Source organism: Notechis scutatus, chromosome 5, assembly GCF_049901735.1.
Source record: "Notechis scutatus isolate UNSWTSFEM ecotype Mainland chromosome 5, rNotScu1.2, whole genome shotgun sequence".
Taxonomy (NCBI): Eukaryota; Metazoa; Chordata; class Lepidosauria; order Squamata; family Elapidae; genus Notechis; species Notechis scutatus.
The window spans coordinates 31,528,704-31,553,709 of record NC_142013.1 but is presented as its reverse complement, the minus strand read 5'-3'; the positions used below and the strand labels follow the sequence as shown (position 1 = coordinate 31,553,709).

Here is a 25,006-nt window from a genome sequence, read left to right as displayed (position 1 = left end):
TCTAGGAAAGAAATTCACAAACTTATAATAATTTCTGGTGACCTGAGCAACACCTTTCAGTCCCAGAAAGGAACACATTGTCCTTGGGTTACAACCCTAATTGGGACTGGAATTAAGTGAAACCGTCGTTAAGAGTAGCAGTCAATAAACAAAACATCATGTGATTATACTGTTTAGCAATAGCAGTTTCAGCAGTCCTGGTTGCGGTCATCAGCTTCAACTCCCTCCTGCCTATTTCCCCAACATCTCTGCCCTTTTGGCCACCTTGCACTCTGCCACCTGTAGCAATAGCAATAGCATTTAGGCTTATACTGTATATTGCCACGTAACACTTTTAAGCACTGTCTGGGCAGTTTAAAATGAAGAAGCATTATTTGCATATTGCTTCCGATAATCTGAATCCTCATTTTACCGAACTCGAAAGGATAGAAGGCTGAGTTAACCTTGAGCCTTGTCAGGATTGAACTCCAGGCTGTGGGCAGAATTTGCCTGCAATACTACATTCTAACCACTGCACCTTTCCTATCCCTGCTGTCGCTTTCCTTAGCTGACCTTCTCCATCTTTCTCCAGCTGCTGCTGGCTCAGATGCTCAGTGAGGGTACAGTCCAGAACATGCGTGGCAATCATGGCAAAGTGGAAGAGCCTTGTCTGTTGAAGGGAGTTTTCCGGGTGTGGCCAAGAAGCAGCAGGATAAAAATGGCAGAGAAGCAGGGCAGTGGTGTGGCAGAAGAGCCACATGTTTCCCCCCTAGTATGAGGAGTACCACCAACCATTGAGAGTGCAGCAAAACTGGTCAGAGAAAAAGAGTCACTTACAAATCTCAGGGAAAAGTTGGCAGCTGCATGCTGTTTGGAGTGCTTGTAGAACTAGAGGAAGGCTCATCGTGTGCTCTGAAGATTGTGGTGGAAGCTGCTGGCCCTTCATGAAGCCTTGAAGGAGGAACTTGGCCAAGTGATTAGAAGGCCTGTTGGTAGTTTCTATCAGTGCTGTGCTAATATCTATCAGTTATTGAAGCCAATGGGTCAGTTCTCCAGGAATAATTCCAATGTGAGCTGCAGATCATTGTTATCTTGTTTAATTTCATCTGCTTTTTATCTGTGTTAAATCTTTTTCTTAATTGTGTATATGAAAACTATTGAAAACTAAATCTTTCTTATGGTGGTTTGACATTTGGAATGAGACACAGGGAACTGTCTCTGAGAAAAATGCCAACCCTGAGAGAACTCAGGTAGCAGTATTTATTGAGAAAAAACACAAGCAAAATATACAGTATGCATATTCAGAAAACAATGACCTCAACAGGAGATTACTTCACCAGCATGAGAACACACAATCTTGGAAAGTCCCAGATGTTACCTTGCTAGGTGAGATCATACAGCCACGGAAAGTCTCATGGGAAAGTTTGGAAAGTCCCATGAGAAAGCACAACTGTGTATCTTGTACCTTGAACTTTCACCCATTTTCCTATTCCTTCTAAACTGGCAGAATCAAAACAGAATGAGGCACTCTGAGCAAAGATACTCCTACCCCCACCAAGAATGCCCACATCTTCCTAGACTTACTGCTAGTATTCAAAGGCCTTACAGAAAATGATAAAATGATTAATAGGTTATATTACCACATTCCCTCCTTTTTTATTTATTCAAAGATAGGGGTGTTTTAGTGGCATAGTACACAGTTCCCTCATGACCTGATCCCACACGCCGGAAGACTGAGGTACACATTTGTAATAGATTAGGAATACATTGAATAAAACAACATAATAAGATACATATAGCAATAATAATAACAACCCCTTGCAATAAGGAGCGAAACCATGATCCATCAGGAAGCCAGGACCACAGACTGTCCCAGAATGATGCATTAAACCCATCGGCTCCAGATTGATGCTGAGCAATACGATCTTCCATGTCCTGAACAGTTTTTGTAATGTTTGGCTCATAATTATGTATAAAAACACAACAATGTGAATGAATGGAAGCACAAACTCCTCCTTGAGCAGCTAACATAATATCTAAAGCATATCGATTTTGCAAAGTAACTGTACGAATTTCAGACATTTCTACATTAATCATCTTAATATTCTTTATAGTATCATTAAACATAGCAACAGTAAAATTATTTAAAATATGAATATCTCTATAGTTCATAGCAATTCCCAAAGATGGGATGAGACCTCGAGAAATTTGTGTCCATAGATTACCTCCCATGGTTAGACCTGGAATTGCTCTGTTGTAGCACAAGACAACTGTTTTCTCCAGGTTGCATTCTTTATTAAATCTTTTTCCTCAAAAGGCACTCCATGCAATGTTAGTCCTTCTCCCACTCTCCCAGGAAGGTGCATACACAACCAACAATTGGTGATGTTCAAGTTTTTGGCAGTTGTGCGCAAATCTTTAATGTAATTATTATCGGTCCACAAATCATCGCCCAAATCTCCGGCACGCTGAACATGCTGTCGCTGCTCTCTCCGCACCCGAGCAGCCCAGGACAGATTAGGCAGAATCAGCAGGATCAGGAACCACAGATACGCCATCCTGCTCCTCCGAAACTTCCTTCACAGGTGCCTGCGAATGATCAGGTCGAACACACCGACCAGGAACCCAACGAATTTGACCAAGATGTTCAACTGCTGCATAACCACGTCCCACGTTATCAGCTCAGCAGGAACCCATGCCGGATCCGGAAGAAACCGCACCAACACCCGAGGTCTTACCGCATCTGTAGAAGGAGAAGAAAAATGCCTGCTGGCCGCGCTCGCAGGGGGTTACCAGACAAATTTTAAAAATTTAAAGTATATAAAGCTAGATTTAATTGATCTTGAATCGCCGGAAGCCCCAGGAGCTTCCCTCCTTTTTATTTAATTTAGTCAACATGGTCTTGAGCGTGGCAAATTTATGTTCCACGGACCATTGTTTGCAAAACTGATCAAAACCGGTGCTCCGATAAGCCGCACCATTATCAGTTTTTAAAGTTTTAGGTGTTCCAGCAACTGAAAAGTCTTAATGCAATGATTGATGACATGTTTAACCATCTCACCTCTTTGAGGGGTAGCCATTAAAAATCCTGAGTAAGTATCCACAGTCACATGTATATATTTCCAGGCGCAAATGGCGGATATTGAGTAACATCCATTTGCCAAATCATTGAAGGTTTCAACCCTCTGGGGTTAACTCCCATAGGGATATTCGTGCCCTGCTTTGAACAAGTTGGACATTGTTGAATTATGGCAGCAGCTTCTGCAGTAGTAAGTTTGAATTGCTGTGCCAATGCTTTAGCATTTTGATGAAAATAACTATGACTATCCCATGGCTGGACAGTGAGGACTGAAGTTACAGCACTGTCAGCTTTGGCATTACCTTGTGATAAAATTCCAGGCAAATTACTATGACTACGAATATGAGCAACAAAACACACATTCACACGCTGCTCCAAACATCCTTGTAACAGCAAAAGCAATCTTAAAATATCAGGTGATATTCCAGGAGACAAATAAGAACCTGCTACAAAGGGTAACAAATTATACACATACAATGAATCCACTATTAAATTAAAATCCTGATTGTGAAAATTTTGAAAAGCCAAAACTACAGCAGCAAGTTCTGCCTGCTGGGCAGACTTCTGCTCTGAAGTCACTTTTGTATGCCAAATTCCAGATTTATCTTTCCAAACACAAGCACCAAAAACTTTCCCTCCATCAGTAAAAACTGTAGGAGCATCTGATATGCCCAATGGTATCCTTTCTTACATTTTGGGCACACTGATTTAGGACGAACACCCTGTCCCATTGATCTCTTATTTTGCTGACTTTGACCTCCTCCAGGAGCCCGACATTGTGCTTTAAAATGTCCAGGCTTCCCACAATTGAAACAATTCCCCTTTTGAGCATGTCCTGTTTGTAAAGCCAGAGCTAAAGTTTCCATGTTAAAAAGACTGACTCCCAACCTTCCTACATGCATTAATCAAATCTGCGATTTCTCGCTCCCCACTTGCTACCAGTGGATTTAAAATCTTTTTGCAATCTGTGTTAGCTTGTTCTACTGCTAACTTAAAAGCAACTCTTTCTGGGCGAATTGATTATCAATTTGTCTTTCAATAGCCAATTTCAGTCTGCTAATGAAATTTTTATAGGGTTCATTGTTCCCTTGTTTGATGTTAGTAAAGGTCTTCTCACCACCTTCGCCATCAGGGAGAGACCCTATGGCTTGAAAAATTATTTGTGGGAGAAGAATGAACCCTTCCTCAGGCATACCATCTCTCTGTTGTTCCACTGTTGTAAAATTACCAGCTCCATAAAGCTGATCTGGGGTAACATTTGCTGTTCCCCTCTGACTGCCAGCTGTCTCCATTTCTGATCTAACACCAAATATTGAGCTGGAGTTAAAATCATATTCAACAGAGCTTTCCAGTCAGCCGGAATCATTTTATTTCCATAACCAACTGCTTCTAACAATGCCTGAGTATATGGCGTTCTAACACCATATTCTTTTGCTGCTTGCTTAACTTCCCTCAAAATTCTGAGCTGTAAAGGCTTCCACTCCCGCTGCGGATTTAATGCAGCATCCATGACAATTTCTACTGGATTAAGTTGAACTTCTACTCCAAACTCCACCAAATCATCTCCTGATAGTTCCCCTCTATTCTTTGCTTCTTGAATAGCTGCAGTAACAGCATCCACCTGAACCCTTAAAGGTAAACTCTTATCCTCTGACAAAGTATTTCTAGCGCCGGACAGTCCCCAGATTTATCTGGAGGTGCCGTCAGGCGGCAACAAAACGTGCCGCATGGTAAAGCGGCAAACCTTCTTCGGGGGTGATAGGAGCGGTTGTTCATAAGTAGCTAATGCATCCATTATCACCCTCCAGGTTAACAAAATTGAAGAAGGGCACGGGGTTCCTCGTGCAAAAATTTCCCTATCTTTTTCCAGGACTCTACTTTAATACTACCTCCCTCCGGATATGACTTAATATTTTTCCAAACATACTGTAGTAAGTCCTCAATTTCTTTCTTTCCTACAGCACAACCCCTACTGCCAATTCCAAACCCAAAACTATTCCCAATGATCCCTCTCAATTCCCTGATGTGCTCTTTCTGAGCCTTGAGAGATCTCCCCCATACTCACGAAAGAATCTATCTTCGTCCAGCGAAGAAGATGAGGGCCCAGTCGACGTCCGCGACGATGAGTATAGGATGCGGGAAACGTATAGCTTTCCAAGCTATCACGTCGGGGTCACCATTTATGGTGGTTTGACATTTGGAATGAGACACAGGGAACTGTCTCTGAGAAAAATGCCAACCCTGAGAGAACTCAGGTAGCAGTATTTATTGAGAAAAAAACACAAGCAAAATATACAGTATGCATATTCAGAAAACAATGACCTCAACAGGAGATTACTTCACCAGCATGAGAACACACAATCTTGGAAAGTCCCAGATGTTACCTTGCTAGGGTGAGATCATACAGCCACGGAAAGTCTCATGGGAAAGTTTGGAAAGTCCCATGAGAAAGCACAACTGTGTATCTTGTACCTTGAACTTTCACCCATTTTCCTATTCCTTCTAAACTGGCAGAATCAAAACAGAATGAGGCACTCTGAGCAAAGATACTCCTACCCCCACCAAGAATGCCCACATCTTCCTAGACTTACTGCTAGTATTCAAAGGCCTTACAGAAAATGATAAAATGATTAATAGGTTATATTACCACACTTTCTGCAGTTGATTGTTCTGTATATTCTAAATTTTCCATGTTCTTGTACTACTAAATCTTGACATGTTAACAATGAGTAATCACATTTCATCACTGCATTGTTTAGGGATGGAAATTCTAGGCCAATTCTAGGCTGTCATAACCTGAGAACAACTTGTATTAATCTAATCCTGACTGGATTTTGGGAAGGTGTTTTAGAGGCAGGCTGGCATATTTTTTCAAGGGCATATTTGAAAGGGGTTGAGAGGATTTTCTTTCACTGCAACCATTTCCATGTCTTATCACCAACAGGCTCTATAAACACATCCTATTTCCTGCATCTATGTGGCTTGCAGAATAATACCAGCATATTTTCTTAAGAGAGTGTTTAATTAACATTCTTGTGGTGGGTTTATGCATATACATTTATTACATTTAGAAAATTACAACAATTACAGTGTATGAGATCTTCTCCTGCAACTATCTCAAAAAGCAGTGCTATGAATAAGTAATAACATTTTTAAAATGTTTCATAAAACCCATGTTGTTTTCTTTCAGAATAAGTGATTTGATCGTTCAGTTTGGTGGTCCCAAAATAGGACATTCTACCTGTGAGATTTATACCATAGCAGCCTCCCACTGCTGAATAACAACAATATCACATAATCTATTTAACTCAAGCAAAATAACTAAACCACATTCTTCAGAGAAAGAGAAAATAAATATCTCACAATATCCAGCCAGGATATCTTTCAAAAATATTTAGTCTTTGATAATTGTATGTTGTTGTATCTTTTTCTTGTACAAGACTCATCTAAATCATTCTGTAAAATAATAAAAGTTGAACAATTTAGTTTGTGCTATTCATATCATGGAGAAAAATAAGTAAGCTAGAACAAAATTCATAATGAAATGTGTGATATAATTTCAGTATTCAAAATATAACAGCAAAATATTGTATCTTACTAAATTATTTTTGTACAGTGTGTTTACTGTCATTGCTGCTACATCTTTAAAAAAATTGATTTCCAGATAAATTTGTTGGATTTTTAAGCCAAAATTTCCATGCCCACAAAGTTGTGGGTTTAAAATCATACAACAAAATAAAAATATTATTCAGCCCATAGCTCTTAGTATAACACAGATATATTGTAAATATATACAATATGCTCCATTTTCCTGGCTTTATTAAGTGAATTTTACATTAACTTTAGATTCATGCTTCGGATTTATCAAAAGTTATTTCAAATGTACACTTCATATATTTACAATTTGATAAAATTGATGTGTGCCAAGTAGATGGAACAGGAATGAGTCTGGCAATATTTGAAGGGAAGAGTTGCTCAAATCCACCCAATGTATTTAGAAGAGAACCTTAAAATACAGACAGAGTGAATCAGAGAAACGGGAAACATTTCTTCAGTGTAATAGTTCAACTAAACGTATTTAGTCTAAAATGCATTTCTCTGTCTATATGGATATACTGATAACTTTTTTTGAAAGTTCATTTCAGACAATAAATATGGAGACTTCTAAAATATAGTGACAAGCAATGACTCACCCTGTCTCATGTCAAAACAATGCACTTTAGTAATTTCTCATCCCTTGAGAACCTATTAAAAACTAAGCAAATGCCTTGGAATGTAACCGATTTAGTGTTTAAATTATGTTTTCACTTGGCCTTTTTCCAGCTTCTCACTGCAAAGGATTACAGCAAAGTGAGATCTATGATTTATGCAGACAATGATAATATGCAGTTTGGTTTACCAGTATCTTGACTGTATGTATCTTGAGAGGAAGCATCCAAACAAAGCTTGCATTGATAACCCAAATAATGTGAGAAGTTGTGTGCGTTGGCTTATTTAATTAAATTCATGAGAACAAATCCTTATATTTTCATTTTGGGATATTAAAAGTATGCTTATTATGTATGACCATGGATGGATCACAGTGCTTCACAGTTACTTGCAAGATAGGTGAACATTAACTGTATTGTCAACCCAGTACTTTACCTGAGTGAAACACATGGGATAGGAAGTTCTACTTAATAAAATTTCCTGTTTCCAGATGCTCTTGAAAGGTTACTAAATAAGGATTTAAGCCATTTCTCTTATTTTCATCAGTAACTCTTATTCATGATCATAATGTTCCTTTGCAAATAATGAAGAAAAATTGATTGAAATGAATCCTTTGTTTAGACTTACTTCTTCAGAATTTTAGCTGATGTTGTACGATGCTGTCCGTGTTTACTATACTTTACATATTTTGTTTCAGGAAAATTATCAAAATATATTCATAGCTAAATTCCACAGATTGGCTTTGCAGTTGCCTTTTACAATTAGAGATATATTTCCTTACTAAAGTCAAGACAGTAATTTAAAATTTAAGATTGGATGTATCTCTGAATTTATTATGGTTTAAGCTATTTAATGGCTTCACATTTAGGAAAACATTTGATTACATTAGCACGGACATGGCAACATTAATATTAATTCCCAACATTAATATTAATACCTTTTTCTGAGTCTGCATTATTGGAAACAGCATAGTTGGACAATTTGCTTAGGTACAGGAAAACTGAATTATTGGGGCATGTCTAATGTTCTGACTCCTTTTGACTTTTTCATTTTTTGATTTATTTTTACATTTAAAAGAAGTATTGTTTCTGTGCCATTATTTTAACCTTTCAATATGCACCAGGATCTTTGTGGAAACCTTTGAATCATGGGGATTTTGACAAGAGTATGCTTTCCCACCATCTGTTCAAAGTTATGCTATGAAGTGATAGTCTGTTATTCAAATGCAAGCATGAAGTCATTTGTCTGTGTGCATCACTTCCTTGAGCCTATCTTTATGCTGTAGTGGCAAAAATATTTGGTCTCTCCCACTGGGATATTCTATAGAATAAATTTGTGTTTGTGGAGGGTCTTGCTCACTCACCTACAAATCACCAAATACCCATGAAACAGGTCAAATGTACAGTGATCTGGTATCCATTTCACAACTTGGAATACATTGCCTTCAGCATAAGTAATACATACAAGTTGCCAAAACCCGAAAGGAAATGATTGCATTTGAGTACAATGCAGTCTTCAACAATAGCTCAATGTGCATTAAATTAGAATCTGCTGGACGTATATGTTAACTAAATAAGTCAACAGTATTCACATGTCATTAGCTTTCTTTACAGCATTTTCTGTAAAAAAAAAAAAGGCTGTGGAAACAGCATTTATTCTGACAGGCAATTTTGAAAATGGGAGAAACTTTATTATCTACTGATATGCCTGCTTTTCATGTACTGAAGTTTTGGGTACATAGAATTGTCTGATTTTCTGGGTTACTTGAAATTATTCTGTACGCAATTTCATCTGCTTCTTGGGATAAAGGAAATATGGTCCTGAAGTAGTGAGATTGTTACATTGGAAATCCCTTAGAGTGGACATCAGGTAGAAAAGGATACCCTTTATCTCCTTATATTAACATGGGTTCCCAATGCCTCTGACAGCGCACCTGTGCTTCATAGTACCTGTCCGTCGTCGTCCCCCCCACTACCCAGTGGCATCCTCACAAAACTTGTCTGGGACTCCCACCTGTTCCATTTAATAATCTGCACAATCCTGGGACTACAATAGCAACTGCTTAGTCTCGACTTTACAACCAAATCACTTAGCGACAGCAATCCCGGTCTCATATCGTAACCTGAGGACTATCTGTACTGTAAAATTATGTAACTAAAAGGCAAGCAGCATTCAGCTATGCTCATTTTGTTTTGTCCTGAGTTACATGCTGCAAAACATAAAACAAGAGCAACCACACCCTCAAAGCTGCCAAGGATTGTGAATATTTGTTGTCTCCAGGAAAATAACATGTTGAATGTCAGAAAAGAAATATGAAAAACTAAGGGATAGTGAATTGAAGGGTGGAACTGACAGACTTGCATTCCTTTGCAGTGTATTCCAATAGAAGGGTGTGTCTGGCTGGAATTCTGGACAGAAGCAAGTCCGATTACAATGTTTTGTAAATATTTTATTTGTCATTTGTTCATTTAACATGGAAATTTCTGAAACAGAACTACAGAAAAATCTAATTTGCCATGGATGATATAATTCCCTGGGGGTCCAATCACACTTGGCCATTAAAGAATTCTAATCTAGTCGCTAGTCTAGTCTATTCAGTTTTATTTATGTATATGTATATGTGTGCATTTAGAAATAACATTGAATTATGACATAGAACTTACCTATGTATACACTTGAGGAATGTTTTGAGTATATTCCAAAGTAATTGTACATAAATTGTAGTTGTGGATAAATTGTAAGCATTTTCTTCTACTAGATGGTAATTATGTGACTCTAAAATAGTTATTGTTCTACTAACTTCATCTTTGAGTACTGCGATAAGGGACACACTTCAAAATGTACTGGAAAAAGCCAGGATAATCATTACATTTCATTTAAATAAAATACAACTAAAATTTAACACAGTATCATTCATACATTATTTTGTATTCTATTAAAACTACCATTTAATAACACATTTTGAGGTCTTTATATACCACATTCAAAGCTTGCAAAGACTATACAGTTCGATAAATTCAGATTGAATACTTTAAGTGAATCATAATTGATATGGAATTGACTGCTGGTCCTTTTGGCGGGGAAAGGAAACATGTTTCAGGAAGGAGTGTAGTGATTAGATATATTAGAAACATACATTTCTAATAAATCTTGATAAAGATTTGTAAAGATGGATAAAAATGTCAACTACAGAAAATACTTAATGTGGCTTTTCAACAAATGATATGAAATTGACTTATATTTGGTTATTGAATATTACTTAATGTTTAAGAGTACACTGTGGAAGAGCCCATTTCAAATATTGAGAATTTAAGAAAGGTCATGTATTAGATCAAAAATCTATACCCTAAATCAGCATTCTGTTCCAAGTTTATGTCTAAGCTGATCTAAGTAGTATGTCTAAGTAGTTGGAAGTCTACTTCCTATGCAACTTGCATTAATTGGTCTGTTAATAGCAAGGGAAATTGGTTGCCAACTTGACTTGAAAGCACTGGCTGCATTTTCTTCCACAAAGTTGTTAAGTTAATGGGCCAACATTGTATTTCCTGACAGTTCTGAGCATTGTATGCTGTACAAAATGTTTATTTTATCCTGAATTCCCCCTATTCATCTTCACTGGATTATCCTAAGACCTAATTGTGTGAAAGTAGTAAAAAAATTATGACTCCATAAATGGACATCCTCAACTTATGACCATGATGGGAACAAGAATTTTCATTGCTAAGCAAGTTGTTAAATGAATCACACCCAATTTTAATACTTTTTCCCATGGTTGTTAAGTGAATCACTGCAGTTGTTAAGTGAATCATGCAGTCAATAAGATAATATTCTTTCCTCCATTGAGTTTGCTTGTTGGAAATTGGTTGGGAAAGTTGCAAGTAGCAATCACATGACCTGCAACATCATAAATACATGCCAGTTGTCAAGCTCCGTAATTTTGATCATGTGACCATAGATCATATATAAACAGTCACTAAATGAATGGTTGTAAACCAAAGACTTTGTGGAATTGTCATATATCTATAGCTTCTGAATCACCTTCCTCCACTAAAATCCCTAACACTACATGTTGTAAGCTTTTCTCACAGGGAGAAAAGGAAGGAAAGAACATTATTCTAAGCACTTGATTATTTTGCTTGTTCATTCTTGCACCACAAAAATAATTTTGAATTAATTCATTATATGCTTGTCATGGAAAAAAATTCCAATACATGAACAAAAGGAGGAGAGGTTTCTTTTTAAATTTAGAAACCACATTTTTATCTTCAGATAGTCAAGTTAACTAACAGATTTTTGGGTGATTTTTCTTAATTTTAGGTTTTTTTTCAGTTTTTCCAAAATAAATAGTTAATGTTGCAGTATGTATAAATTTGCAAACAACAACTCCAAAAATTTAGAGAGGTTATAATTTGTACTAGGTAATATATAGAGGAATATCATGAAAATATTCTTTCTGAAACAATTTCAGCATGTTTGACAGTAAGCAGCAAGTATGTGTTGTTTGTTATCCTGTGAACTTCCGGAAAACCAAGATGTTCTTTGACACTAAGTCTGGGAGCAGAAAGATAGCAAACTTTTCTCACAGGTAGAAATTTTCTGAAAGGAAAAGGATATGCTGGCATGAAAATAAGAGTATGTTAAGTTTGGAAAACTTAAAGGCAAACATAAAAGATGATGGCTGGATTGTAAGCCATCTGAAATGCAGAAGACAGGTTGGTTGATGGAAGCCTGGACCAAGTCTACTGACAAGATTCCAAGTATAGTCTGAAGAAGACTACCAATAAAGGGTCAGCAGAGGACATGTCAGCAGATGACCAGCCAAAGGGAGAATGCCAGCCAATGTAATTAGCATCCTGTTCCATCTCTAAGTGGGGAGAGGTTAATAGAAAAAGCTTTATACCTAAATAGCCATATATTACATTGCATACAGAAATGCAATGTTAATTAGGGAATTAATTAACTTACGTAACAGTAAGTAGCAATATTTATTTCCACATACCTATTACTTCATAGTTAAAATGAAAAAGAGAAGACAATGAGGGGAAGAAGAAACCTTGCTTGTTAAATGCTTTAATGAAATATTGCATAGGTTGCCTTACATGTCTGAAAGCAACACTAATAAACTTGCATTCTATGTTAATAATAACCACAGGATTTTTGTGTGCTATGGGCTGGATCACTTCCTGTGACCTGTAAGCACAGTGACATTATCTAACAGTAATGCATGAAGATTATTGTAAAGATCTTGCATCTTGACAGTTATTTCCAAGTTTTCCTTGAATTAATTAACTTCCGTCATCAGAGCCACATACAGAATCTGTTTTTCATTAAGGTTGCATCCACCTCTGTTCCAAGAGTCATTTTCTTCTTGGTCACTGCAAGTTCATAGTCTTTCAGCATATAAGTGAAATAAGATTTTTCACAATGTGCATCACTGTACTGACTTACACTATAAATACATTTGTCCTTTTAACATGCTTTCTCCAGAACTCTTTTTCCCTTGTAAGGCTGTGACAAGTCAGGATGGGTGATACTCTCCTTTAGCTGCTTAGGACTGAGTCTGTGCACAAGGCTTATTAGCTTAGCTCCGCCCACTCCGGGTAGCCTCTCCCAATTTCTACTCAGTCCTTAGCAGAGTAGGACGCAGATTATTGCCTCTCCTGCTTTGGGGTTTTTTTGTGCCCAAAGGCAGCTTTGTAAGGGAAAATATTCTCTCTTTAAAACAAAAAGAAAAAAAGCCTCCGTTTCCTTCCTACTTTGAATTTGGCACTCTGCTTCACAGCTGACTTTCGGGAGCCGCCAAACAACTGAGGACTGCTCCGGAGGTCCGGAACAGCCAGCAGGGGCCGCGGGGGCCTTTTTCAGTCCTCCAGGGTGAAGATTGGAGGTATTCTTCAGCTGGACGGTCATTTTTCGAGAGCAGGGGATTCCGCCCTCTCCACAGAGCCGTGGGGCTGCTTTCGGCACACTGTGGTGAAGAAAAGCCATGTTTAACTGTCGGACAGCTTTCCGGAGAGCGGGGACTACTGCCACGCTCTAATTGGAGTCGTGGGGGCCGTTTCATTCCCTGCTGTGCAAACAACAGCAGCTGATTGTTCTACAGTGTTTGGGCTGCCTCAGAGAGCAGCGAAGAAGGGAAGAAGGAGCCTCGGGGCAAAAGCCATTACAGAAGCCTCGTGGCCAGCAGAGACCATTTTGATTCTGCCTCTTGGCCAGCAGTGGCCATTTTGATTCAGTCTCGTGGCCAGAAGAGGCCAATTTGAAGACTCCAGGCTGGCAGTGGCTATTTTGAAGAGGTCTGACCTCCTTCATGCCACTCCTGTGCCTTTTGTCTCTACGCTGATTCCTGTTGTTGCTAAGTGAAGACTTCGAAGGGTTGGCCCTTTAATTCTTTCTTCCCAGTGGGGGATTGGTTTCCCTATTCCGAGGTAGACCAGGACCTTTGGGCTTCCAGCCAGGCCTGGTCTATATTCTTTGCCCTATTAGGCCCAGGAGAGTATGAGTCCCAGTAGGAATTGTTAAAATATCCTACTGAAGGTTCATAGGGCAGAAGAGAGTGGTAGTTGGAGTGGGGTTTCCCTGAAGTCCCTTTATAAATCCCATTGTGTGCTCTTCTTCCACAGGAAGGGCTCAGATGATGAGGTGGCTGCCTCGCTTCCTCCTGTGGAATCAGATATTCTGTTTGATGAACTGGAAGTGAGGGAGGAAGTGATTCCATCTCCCAAACTGCTTCTGAAGGTGATTAAGAAACAGCTGAAAGCTCCTGCTTTAGGACCCAGTCATCTGGCCTCTGGCTGCAGGTTCTTTAATGTGGGACCTGAACTCATCAAGACACTCCAGTTTCCCACAGTAGATGCTCCTGTAGCAGCTCTGGCCTCTTCCTCATTGGGTCCATCTGATCCAGAGGAAGTCCTCAAGGGAGAAGAAAAACGTGTTGAACAATAGCTACAGAGATCCTATATGGCAGCTGCCTGGGCGGTAAAGGCATCTACGGCAGCATCGTTCTTCACTAGGACATCACTTAAATGGCTGAAGCAGCTGCGGGATAGAATCCCCTCATTGGATGTTCAGGCCCACCAGGATATCAATAAGATCATGGTGGCTGCAGAATTCAAGGTTGATGCCACCCTGCATAGTGCCCAGTTTGCCACCAAAGCCATTGCTTCCTCGGTGGAGGCCAAGCACATGTGCTGGCTGCACAACTGGCAAGCTGATGGCAGATGCCAATTGAAATTGGCGTCTGCCCCGGTCCAAGGGGACAAGCTCTTTGGGGAGGTCCTCAAGCCTCTTTTAGTCGAAACCAAAGTTTTTCCATCGCTTCTCAAGAGGGATGAACATCGAGCCGCTCCTTACTTCAAACGTCTTTAGTTCAGAGGGGATTCCAGTTCCAGTTTCCAACGTCCGTCCTAGTCTGCTTACCAACACCAGGAACCTCCTCTTGATCGTTCAAGCAAGTGCAGACAGCAGTTTTCTACCAGCACTAGTGCACAGTCTATTCCCATTGATGGCCGATTAGCATGGTTTGCGGACCAATAGGGAGGGTATTACTTCTGACACCAGGTTTTGTCCACAGTTTTGTCTCTTGAGTTCTACTCCACTCCTCCGAGGTTCTTTATCTCCTGCCCAATGTATAGAGATGCTGGGAGACGGAGTTTGATGGAGTCAGCCATCCAGCATTTGCTGGATCTCAAGGCCATACAGGAGGTTCCCCTACAACAACAGGGGACGGGATTCTATTCTAGAATTTTCGTTATTCCCAAGGCCTCGGGAGAGGGGGATATGGAGGACAATTCTTGACCGGAAATGACTCAATAAATATGTTGTGTACAGGTGTTTTAAGATGCACTCTCTTTCTTCCATTCTAGAGAGCGTTTGGCAGGGGGACTTCCTCACATCTATAGACTTGATGGAAGCCTATTTACATGTTCACATTTGTTCCTCACACAGAAAGTTTCTCAGGTTTCGTTACCAGGGGCGCCATTTCCAGTACAGGACCCTTCCCTTTGGGTTATCCTCTGCCCCTAGAGTCGTTACCAAAGTTCTGGCTCCTTTGATGGCACACCTTAGTTCTTTCCCGGTGCACTTACAGTGTTATTTACATGACATTTTAATCATGTCCTGTTCCTTTCAGAGGGCCCAGCATGATCTGCAGGTCACTATGACCATTCTGCGGGACCAGGGCTTTTCCGTTAATAGAAAGAAGAGTGATTTCACTCCTTCTAATCGTCTCCTTCATTGATATCAAGAGCCATTATCAACCCCAGTTTATGTCAAGTTTTTCTGTCACAGGAAAGACTGGACGGTCTGCAGGGAATGGTTAAGGACATCCAAAGTAAGAGTTCTGTACCTTTGGCCCTTCTGTCTCAACTTTTGGATAAAATGGTTTCCTGTATTGTCATTGTTCCCTGGGCCAGGCTTCATGCCAGGTCCCAGCAGTGGTTCTTGTTATCTCACCAGAGGTCTGATTTGAGTCATTCCACTAGTAAGATAAGATTGACTAGGCAGGTTTTGCATTCCTTCCATTGGTGGCTTTCCAGGGCCATGTCCAAAGGGCATGAGCTTGAGACCTGTGTTGAGGTAATTCCCCATTAGGAGAATGAGCGTACACAGGGAGATGTAGTGAGAGTGGTGAAGAATAACACACAACCAGCACACAGATACACTGTATAGTAAAATGTAGGTTTTTACTTCCAGTAAACGGTTAAGCAAAGTCCAAACACAGTCCAAGTCATTCACGGTTAAAGCAGTCAGTTTTCAGTCCAGGGATAATCCAAATAACAAAGTCCAGTATCATAAACAGTTCAGTAATAGACTCACACCAATCCAAGACTAACGATGATCAGCAACAGTCAATAGGAAAATGCAGGAACGGCAACACTCTCCAGAACAGGACTAAACAATCCAGGTTTCTGGCTCCATCTTATGGCCATTTGAGGAACCACACCCAATTACAATTTTAGCATTCTCTTAAAGAGACAGTATTAAAATGTCTATCCTGGCTTATATATTTTCCAACCCAACTGTTAGGTGACTTACATTCCTAACAACCTGCTTCGTCCTCACTACTGATGATTCGTTGTCAGGATGGGGAGGCTCATTTGGGTTCCCTCTGGGTTCAAGCCTTGTGGTCTGAACAGGAACAGACCCATAGCATCAATTGGTTAGAACTCAGGGCTGTTCGTTTGGCTCTTAGGAAGTTTCTTTCTCAGGTGTCGGTGTCTAATGTCCTCGTTATGACAATGTGGCCACAAAAACCCACATCAATAGGCAAGGTGGTACCAGGTCTTTATCATTCATGACAGAGACAGAGTCCCTGGTCAGGTGGGCTGAACGACACCTTCTGTCTATCAGAGCTGAACATATTTCTGGCTCTGATAATGTGCAGACGGGCCTGCTCAGCAGGGCAACCATTGATCATGCCAAATGGAAATTACATCCATCTCTCTTTCATCAAATCACTCTAAGGTTTGGATTGCCAGTAGTGGATTTGTTTACCACTTCCCTCAATGCCCAATTGCCCAGGTTTTTCACTAGATATTTCACCCAGGGGGGCAGAAGGGACCAACGCTTTACGTTGCAACTGGCCTTCTGGCTTGCTGTACGCCTTTCCTCCATTGCCACTGATCCCAGCTGTGATTCGGAAACTCTTGTTGGAACAGGCCGAAGTTATATTAGTAGCTCCTTATTGGCCTCGTTGGCATTGGTTTGCTAACCTGTCTGTAATCCATCCTTGGCGGATTCTTGAGGATGTCTCTCTTCTTCAGGGGTCCCTGACTCATCCTGAGCCTCAGTGGCTACAGCTGGCAGTTTGGCGATTAATTGGGCATCTTAAAAAACGTCCAACTCTCTAACAAGGTGATTCAAACCATTCAGGCCTCCAGGAGACCCTCTACTATTCATATTTATGAGGCAACTTGGCAATCCTCTACTTGGTGTGGCAAGTCTAATATCTGACTTTTGCAAGCCTCGGTGGCAGATGTTCTGGAATTTCTGCAGGCAGGCCTGGATAAGGGACTTTCCTCCAGAACTCTCCACAGGCAGGTGTCTGCCATCTCATCGGTGTTGACTTGTGGAAAGTTGGACTCTTTGGCTCAGCATCCTACGGTCCGTAGGTTCCTCAGAGGAGCGACCAACTTTTGTCCTCCTATGGTACATAGGTACCCCACTTGGGATCTGACCAAGGTCTTGCAGTCACTCACAAAACCTCTGTTTGAACTGCTTCGACAGTCCAGCCTACACCTCCTTACCCTGAATGTGGCATTCCTGGCGTTCATATTATATGCATAAAAATTCCTCATATTTTCTTAATAAACAATGGGCTGAATCAGCTGAGTGAGAAATCCATAATGCGTGTATGGACCACTACATCATGGTGATGCTTTTTTTATATATATATAAATTGATAGTATAAAGCAGTACAATGCAGTGATTAGTTTTGCCCTTGGGGGTGTTTTGGGTACATCTTGACTCATTTCATAAATTATTTAGTGAACAATTCAGTTATGTAACGGATCTAATAAAGTCACTTAGATTTACAAGGATTTAATGTAAACTATATCAATATTGAAAATTTCCAGAAAAGTAGCTGCTAGATAGATGATTGCAAAATGATGACACGTTACAGGTTTCAGAGTTAGTTGCACTCTCAGTTCGTCCTGATCTCTGTATGTTCCATCCCCACCGGGTGGTTTTAAGGTTAGATCTGGCCTTTATCCCTAAGGTCAATACCTGTTTCCACAGAGCTCAGGAGCTGGTCCTTCTGGATTTTTGCCCTTATCCAGTACATGAGTTGGAGAAGGCTTGGCACACTTTGGATGTGCTTAGGGCCTTAAAGGTTTATATTAAATGTATTGTTGAATTCCGCAGAACAAGAGTCTCTTTTTTGTTTGTTCCAACCTTCCACCTTGGGAGGTAAGGTGACTCCATCTACAATGAGTAGATGGATCAAGGCATGCATTGCTCAAACCTATTGTAATCGGTCCCTGCCGGTATCACTGTAAACTCCACTCATAGTGCTGCAACTCCGGCGGCTTGGGCTACACAGGCGTCGGTGGAGGAGGTATGCAGAGCAGCCACGTGGATGTCACCTTCGCCTTTCATCCGTCACTACCATCTGGACTCCTTCACTTTTCCTTGTAGGCAAGACAGATCAGCCCCAGCCTGGGGGATTGTTCCTTCGGGGGGATCTGAGGTGGGGTCCAGATAATGTTCTTGTTTTTTGTTTCCTTTTCTCAGAGGCAATCCAGTCTGTCGCAGTGACTTCGCAGAAACTGGGGGGGCGCTACCCAGAGTGGGCAGAGCTAGGCTAATAAGCCTTTTGTACAGACTCAGTTGTAAGCAGCTAAAGGAGAGTATCACCCATCCTGACCTGTCTTGCCTACAAGGAAAAATGGCGTTCAGTAAACAATGCCCATTTTCATGCTTTTCACTTTGCTTCCTATCCTTCATCAATCTGTATACTTGATTTAATGCAAAGCCAGACCAACTCAGTCTTCACTGCTCAGAGGTGACCCAAAATTTAGGACTTCCTCTAAATCAGGGATGTCAAACTTGTGGCCCGCAGGCTGGATGCGTCACATGCTGGCCATGCCTACACCCAGTTTAGTGAAGGAGAAAAAAGTCGCGATAAGTCATGTGACAACGCTGTGACAATGCGAGTTTGACAGTTCTAAATTAAGAGCTTCTACTTGAAGATAATTAGGCAGCTGGATAAAAGGGCTTTTGCATAACTGTATTCTTTGTGCTAGTTGCAACCTTTCCTGTTTGCTGTCATGCATGCATTAATCACCCCACACTGCAATGTGCTCTTCTTGGAATTACTGTTGAAGAAAGAAATTACTGCAGGTTCTGACTATGGTGATCCAGGCAGTAATGGTTGTTTTTTAATTTGCATGGATGATCCTACTGCTTCTGGAGCTGTTTAAGTTAGCAATTGACTTCTGGATGAAATTCAAGGTTCTGACTTAAAGATTGTTAGTGCACTAAGCAAATAGCTGGCAATATTTCAATGTTTATTACCTATTATGTGCCTCCTTACTCTCTTGTAATCCCTTCCTTTCCAATGAATATAAATACAAAATTCTTGTTTTGCTAGGTTATTCTAGCACTGGGGTGAACATTTCAAGGGCAGGGAAGGGGGTTGGTAGGGCTATAAGTGAGTTGAGTTCTGGAAATATGATTTTTCACTTAGTGACTGATTTGCTCAATAACCAAGTTGCCTATCCCATTTGTGATCACAAAATGTAGGCTATTTCCATTGCATTTTTAAAAATTTCATATCTTACCTTAGTTTTTATTTTCTAGACATAAACCAGTAAATATTTAAAATGTCATTTCCAATTATTAAAATGTTAATCACATACTTATCAATTATTTTAAAATATTTTTTCTATTCATTTTTTAAGTTTGGCACTGATTTCATTATAGACAATGTAATGTTTTATTTAATAAACCAGCTTTTCACATTTTACATGTCTGAATTTTATTTTGTTTTAGCCTATGAAACAAAGTTTTTAAATCTGCTGTGAGATATCAACATTGCACAAAATATTTATGGATTTGGTATCTATCATCAAATTTTCTCCTTATTTCCTTTAGGTGAATACCCTGTTGCATTAGTTTACACTTATTTATCAGAATTTATCCAACCTGTTTACATAATCAACAAGCGGTTTTTTTTTAAGTGCATTCTTTTCTACCTTGGTATACACTTTGGATCTATTAGATAATTCCTTGTAGTGCTGGATGGCAATTAATAAAATTGTAGTCCAGCATGTCTATGAAGCACCTGTTTGGGAAAAACTTCTATAGACAATATCTTATGGGCTTATCTGTAGGAAAGTTAAATTAAGAAATGCAGTAGGAAAGATCAATGTTGGCAGTTGTGCCAGGATGTATAAACATGAGATTATAAATGCAAGGAGTAGATAATGAATATCTATTCATTATATGCTATGAAAATGATGCATTTTGACATTCCCAAACTGAACCTTTTCTATCTGAAAGCTATTCTGAGCAAAGTAATATAGACACTGATTTCACAATATTGAGATTGAAGTGTAACTCTCCAGGGTATAGAGAATATGACCATTACATTTCTGTGACCACTGTGAGATATTTTTAAGTTTAATTCTTGTTCTCAAAGTATGCAGTTGTTTTAAGCAACATTTCTATCTTCCATTAGAGTGGTGAGGAAATCTGAAATATAAGGATATTCTTTTGATATTTTTGTTTAATTTTTTTACCTCTTGCTACTTGTGGGGTCCTATCCTTGCATTTTTTTTAATATGTGACTTCTAGGATTTGAGTGTTACTATGAGTCTCAAAATACCATAATGTTTCTTCTGAGCATACTATAAAGCATTATTATTATTACTACTACTACTACTACTACTACTACTACTATTACTACTACTACTACTCCACAGCACTGGGGCTTCAGGTATAGACATAGCATTGTTAAGAAAGCATAGAAGTCTCCAAATCAGTCACAGAATCTAATTTTTACAGTATAATGCCACATGTGCTAATATTGCAAACTCTATAATTATTAAAGCTTTTAGGATAAGTCTTCTTTAGCCCTACCCCATAATATTTCACCTTGCAGAATTTAGTGTTTGGCTACCTGACATTTTCCGGGTATGTTGGACCCATTATCCCCAGTTATCATGCAAAATAGTAATAGGGAATGGTGGGACTTTTTTTCTAACCCCCCCCCCCCCCAATATCAATTCTTTTTATTAGTTTATAATATAAAATACATAAATACAAAAGCAAATAAAAGGAAAACAGGAGGAAAAAAGAAAGAGAAAAGTGTAGAGAAGAGAGGAAAAAGAAGGCATTGACTGTTGATTCTCTTTGGTACAATAAAATAAGAACTAACATCGAACCTCAACTTTTTACTTTTACATAATAGTATAAACTATCCATTTCTATGACAACAGATCTATCTAATCAATAAAACCCAAAATCAGTTTCATTTTTTTCCACCTTAAGCACCAAGTCCAGAAGCAGTTTCCAAGTAGGAACAAAAGTAGTTGTGTTTTTTTTAATCGAAGTAGTCAATTAATCTCTGCTAAATCCATCAGCAAAATAGTAATAGGGAATAAAATCCAGTATTTTTGGAAACTAGTCATTTAGAGAAAGCAGCTGTATTTACATCCAGAAAGTGTTGTACTTTCTGAGAAAATGAAGCACAGCATGAGCTGATGCCATACAGAAGGCCAGAAGCAGTTTCTTCAAATGCTCTGGGTTCAAACTTGGACCTTCAATACTTTTAACCAATTCTTCTTGCCTCAGAGTTCAGTCTCGGAGTCAGGACACTGGATCCTCAGAGATTTGTCTATAACAAAGCAATCTTTATTCAGGAATTTATTCTGTATGAGGTGGCTGATGTCGAGGGCATTACTGAGACCTAGATAGCTATGGGTTGTTCCTCTTTCAGAAATATGACAGCACAGAATTCATGTGTGATACCAGCCATAAACCTAAGGCCAGTAGGTAGAAGTTATAGAAGTTATCATCTAGGAAGTGTTAAGAGCATCTATAGATTCTTAGCTACAGATAACCAATTGTTGGTTGGTTGAGATTCCATAGTTGTACTGGTCTCCCTGTTATGCATGATATTCCTTTTGCAATGAACTGCTAGAATCTTCTTGTTGAATTAAAAGCTAAGTCCCGACATCGATAGTATTAGGTGATTCAATATGTCCTAGAATGATATTAAGTCAGCAGAAGTTCAGGAGTTCATGGTCACAATGGCAACCATTGTTTATTAAAGACCTGATATGCCTAACAGGTTGCACTGTAGATCTTTTTCTTTTGTTTGTGGGCAGTTGTGGGTGTGATTTGAGGGTGATCGTAATCACCAAACCGATAGAAACACCAGTTGAATCCCACCCCTGTCTGAAAGCATGTCATGTAATGGGTCCCAGAAGTTCCAATGTCTCAGACTTCCCATCCTTTACATCACTCTGAAAGCTCCCCAGGTTTGACTTTCTGTAGTTGTATTTTATTATCAAGATTCTTTTGATTCATTTTGGTTTATCAGATCATCTCACTTTACTGGGTTTTTTTAATTGGTAATTTTTATTGTAAGCCATCCAGAGTTAATTAAATAGTGACTCTATAAATCTGATTAAAATTTGTGTTTTGTATATGATCTAGAGATATGAACAACTAGAAGGAACATGTGCATTTATTTTGGACCCCCCACCACCAAAAGTTGGACTCCCTGCAAAGTTAGAATATCCCCCTCAAAATTTCCGAAGAAGTAAGAGGAAATCCCCATGGGAAAATACTCCTCCTCTTACTTTTCTTTTAAACCGCTCGTCGCTGACTGCCAGTAACACTTATTGCCAGAGAACAATATTGTCTCCATTCATAAGATTTATTGTTTCATTGATAAATTAAGGTGGGGATACAATGTATCCAGTGACCTCAAAAGGCCATGGAAAGGCAATGAACTCAAAGTACTGGGATCCCTCAAATGCTGAGACTATAGGCAGATGGAGACTGATTACAGACGGTGAACCAAATTAAAAGGCACCTATGCCGAAACTTCCTACATCCAAGAAGAACAGCGACAAGAACCATATGCCCCATAGGAAAATCTCTACTCATAAGGAAGATAGCAAGCAAGAAATGTCTCCTAGTTTCTCTGGTCATAAAACCATACATCACATACACATTTCCTTCACAAACAGAGAACAAAGGGCTCAAAATTCTATAAAAAACTCACTAATGCACCAGTCAGTTGCCAGCTGCCCCAAACAGGGACTCTGTTATTGTTTTTGGAATAAAAAGAGAGATCTTTCCAGCAGCTTGCCTTGCGTCTTGATTGCTTGAGCTCTTTTCCCAGCTCAGAAGAAAAGGGATCCAGGGAAATTGTCACAAAAAAAAGACTTCAGCAAACATGAATGCTTCCAAAATGTTTTTAAAGACTGGTCTCTATATTATCGTGTGAAACTAAAATATATTTTCTATATCTAAGCTAACTTAATTTTTTTTTCTTCCATTCAATCATGTCTGATTCTCAGAGATTGCCTGGACATGCCCCTGCAGTTTCCTTGGCAAGGTTTTTCAGAATTGGTATGCATTGTGTCCTTCCTAGGGCTGAGAAAAAATGATTGGCCCAAAATCACCAGGGATTAGACACCACCCCCCCCCAGATTAAAATTCACTCTCATGGTTTCTACACCAAACTAGCTCTAGCTTCATATTATATAAAGTTAAATTGACTTCTTATTAGATCACTGATATACTCAAATTCTTTATCCAAATGAATACAAAAATATACAATGATTTTTATTACTTGTCTGTAAAAAATGTCTTACCTTTCTTGTTCTTGTTCTAATAAATTGGTAAACTCATCACTTTTTTCCATGTATTCTGAATGTTTTCTCTTCTCGTCCTCAAGGTCATACAAAGTTTGCCTATGAGATTTTTCTACCATTAGGAGCTGCCCAAGCATCCGTCTATGTGTTTCTTTATGTTTTTCAACCAGTTTGTCAAGCTAAAAAAGTAACAAGATGTTCAGTTTTAAAGATGTCTACCATTTGTCTTAATTTGGCTAAGAGTATATTATTACATTTATTATGTACTTTATTATTTATAAATAACATGCATATTTCATATTAACAACCATAGTAAAAAAGACTGTAAAATGGGGCACACTTAATTTAAAAATTGTCTTGCTTAGCAATGGAAATATTGTGTTCAATTGTGATCATAAGTTGGGGACTATGTGTTGTAGTCTTCAGATTCGGTCTGAATCTACGCCATAATTGAATTTTTAAAAAATTATCATTAAAGATTTTTTTTTTTTGATGTTCATTGTTTTATTATCGTTATTACATTTATTGACTGCCTGCCTTACCACAGGGTAATATTGAAATTTTCTTTTTTGGAAAAATACTTTATTAGTTTTACCTTTAAAAGAACAACACAACTACAAATTATGTACAACAAAAAGAAAAATAGGCCTTGGCATAGACCAAGAGGGAGAGAGAGGAAAGCCTAAGAGAGGGGAAAGGGAAGAGTAAGGGAGGGGAAGGATAGAGTAGGAAAACAGTTAAAATAAAACCATATTTTGTGACTGTCTGTAAGATCCTTTCTTCTTCAAAAGTATCATCGGCGGTGCTTTTCTTTATCTCTGCTTCGGAGGCCCTCGGCCATAATTTTCCTAGAGATGATCTATCTTTGGTTTAGCCAATTATACAAAGGATTCCAATTGTTGTAATATGATGAGGATTCTTTATTTTTTAGTGCTTGGGTTAGTTTGTCCATTTCGGGCGCATTGTAAAATTTTCTGAATAACCATATGTTCAGAGGGAATGGAAGATAATTTCCAGCACTGGGCAAATGCCAGTCTGGCTGCGGTTAAGATATGAATTACAATATATTTCGATTTTTGGGTATTTGTTTATCGAAAATTCCTAGAAGGAAGGACTCTGGTTTGTACTCTATTTGTTCCTTGGTTATTTCCTCTAGCCAGCGCCTAATTTTTTGCCAGTATTTCTGGGTTTCCTTGCCACGACCACCACAAATGGAAGAAGGTACCTTCTATGCTTTGACATTTCCAACAATTGGGGCTCGTGTTGGGGTGCATCTTCGCCAATCTCGAAGGGGGCAGGTGCCATCTATAAAACATTTTATATGCGTTTTCTTTATAAGCTGCTGATTTCGTGATCTTAATGTTCCTGTTCCAGATCCTTTCCCATTCTGCTAGTGTAATGCTCC

At 39.1% G+C, this 25,006-nt stretch overlaps 1 protein-coding gene and 1 long non-coding RNA gene across 5 annotated transcripts in view; one reads left to right on the top strand and one right to left on the bottom strand.

Annotated features, from left to right (window-relative positions):
* The window catches only part of LOC148130433 (uncharacterized), a 79,096-nt gene extending 55,308 nt beyond the window's left edge, over nt 1-23,788 (top strand). Inside the window, exon 4 of one of the 2 annotated variants that reach the window (XR_015749792.1) lies at nt 23,685-23,788. This is a non-coding gene — a long non-coding RNA (uncharacterized LOC148130433). Of the gene's footprint in view, nt 1-547; nt 668-23,684 lie in introns of those variants that run through there. The other variant, XR_015749791.1, reaches the window with a different exon arrangement.
* Nucleotides 1-25,006, bottom strand: part of FILIP1L (filamin A interacting protein 1 like) — a 153,720-nt gene that overhangs the window by 52,637 nt on the left and 76,077 nt on the right. For all 3 annotated transcript variants that reach the window (XM_087966459.1, XM_087966457.1, XM_087966458.1), the window contains one exon: nt 23,602-23,780. In XM_087966459.1, coding sequence (XP_087822585.1) covers nt 23,602-23,780 — 179 coding nt within the window. The remainder of the gene's footprint in view (nt 1-23,601; nt 23,781-25,006) is intronic.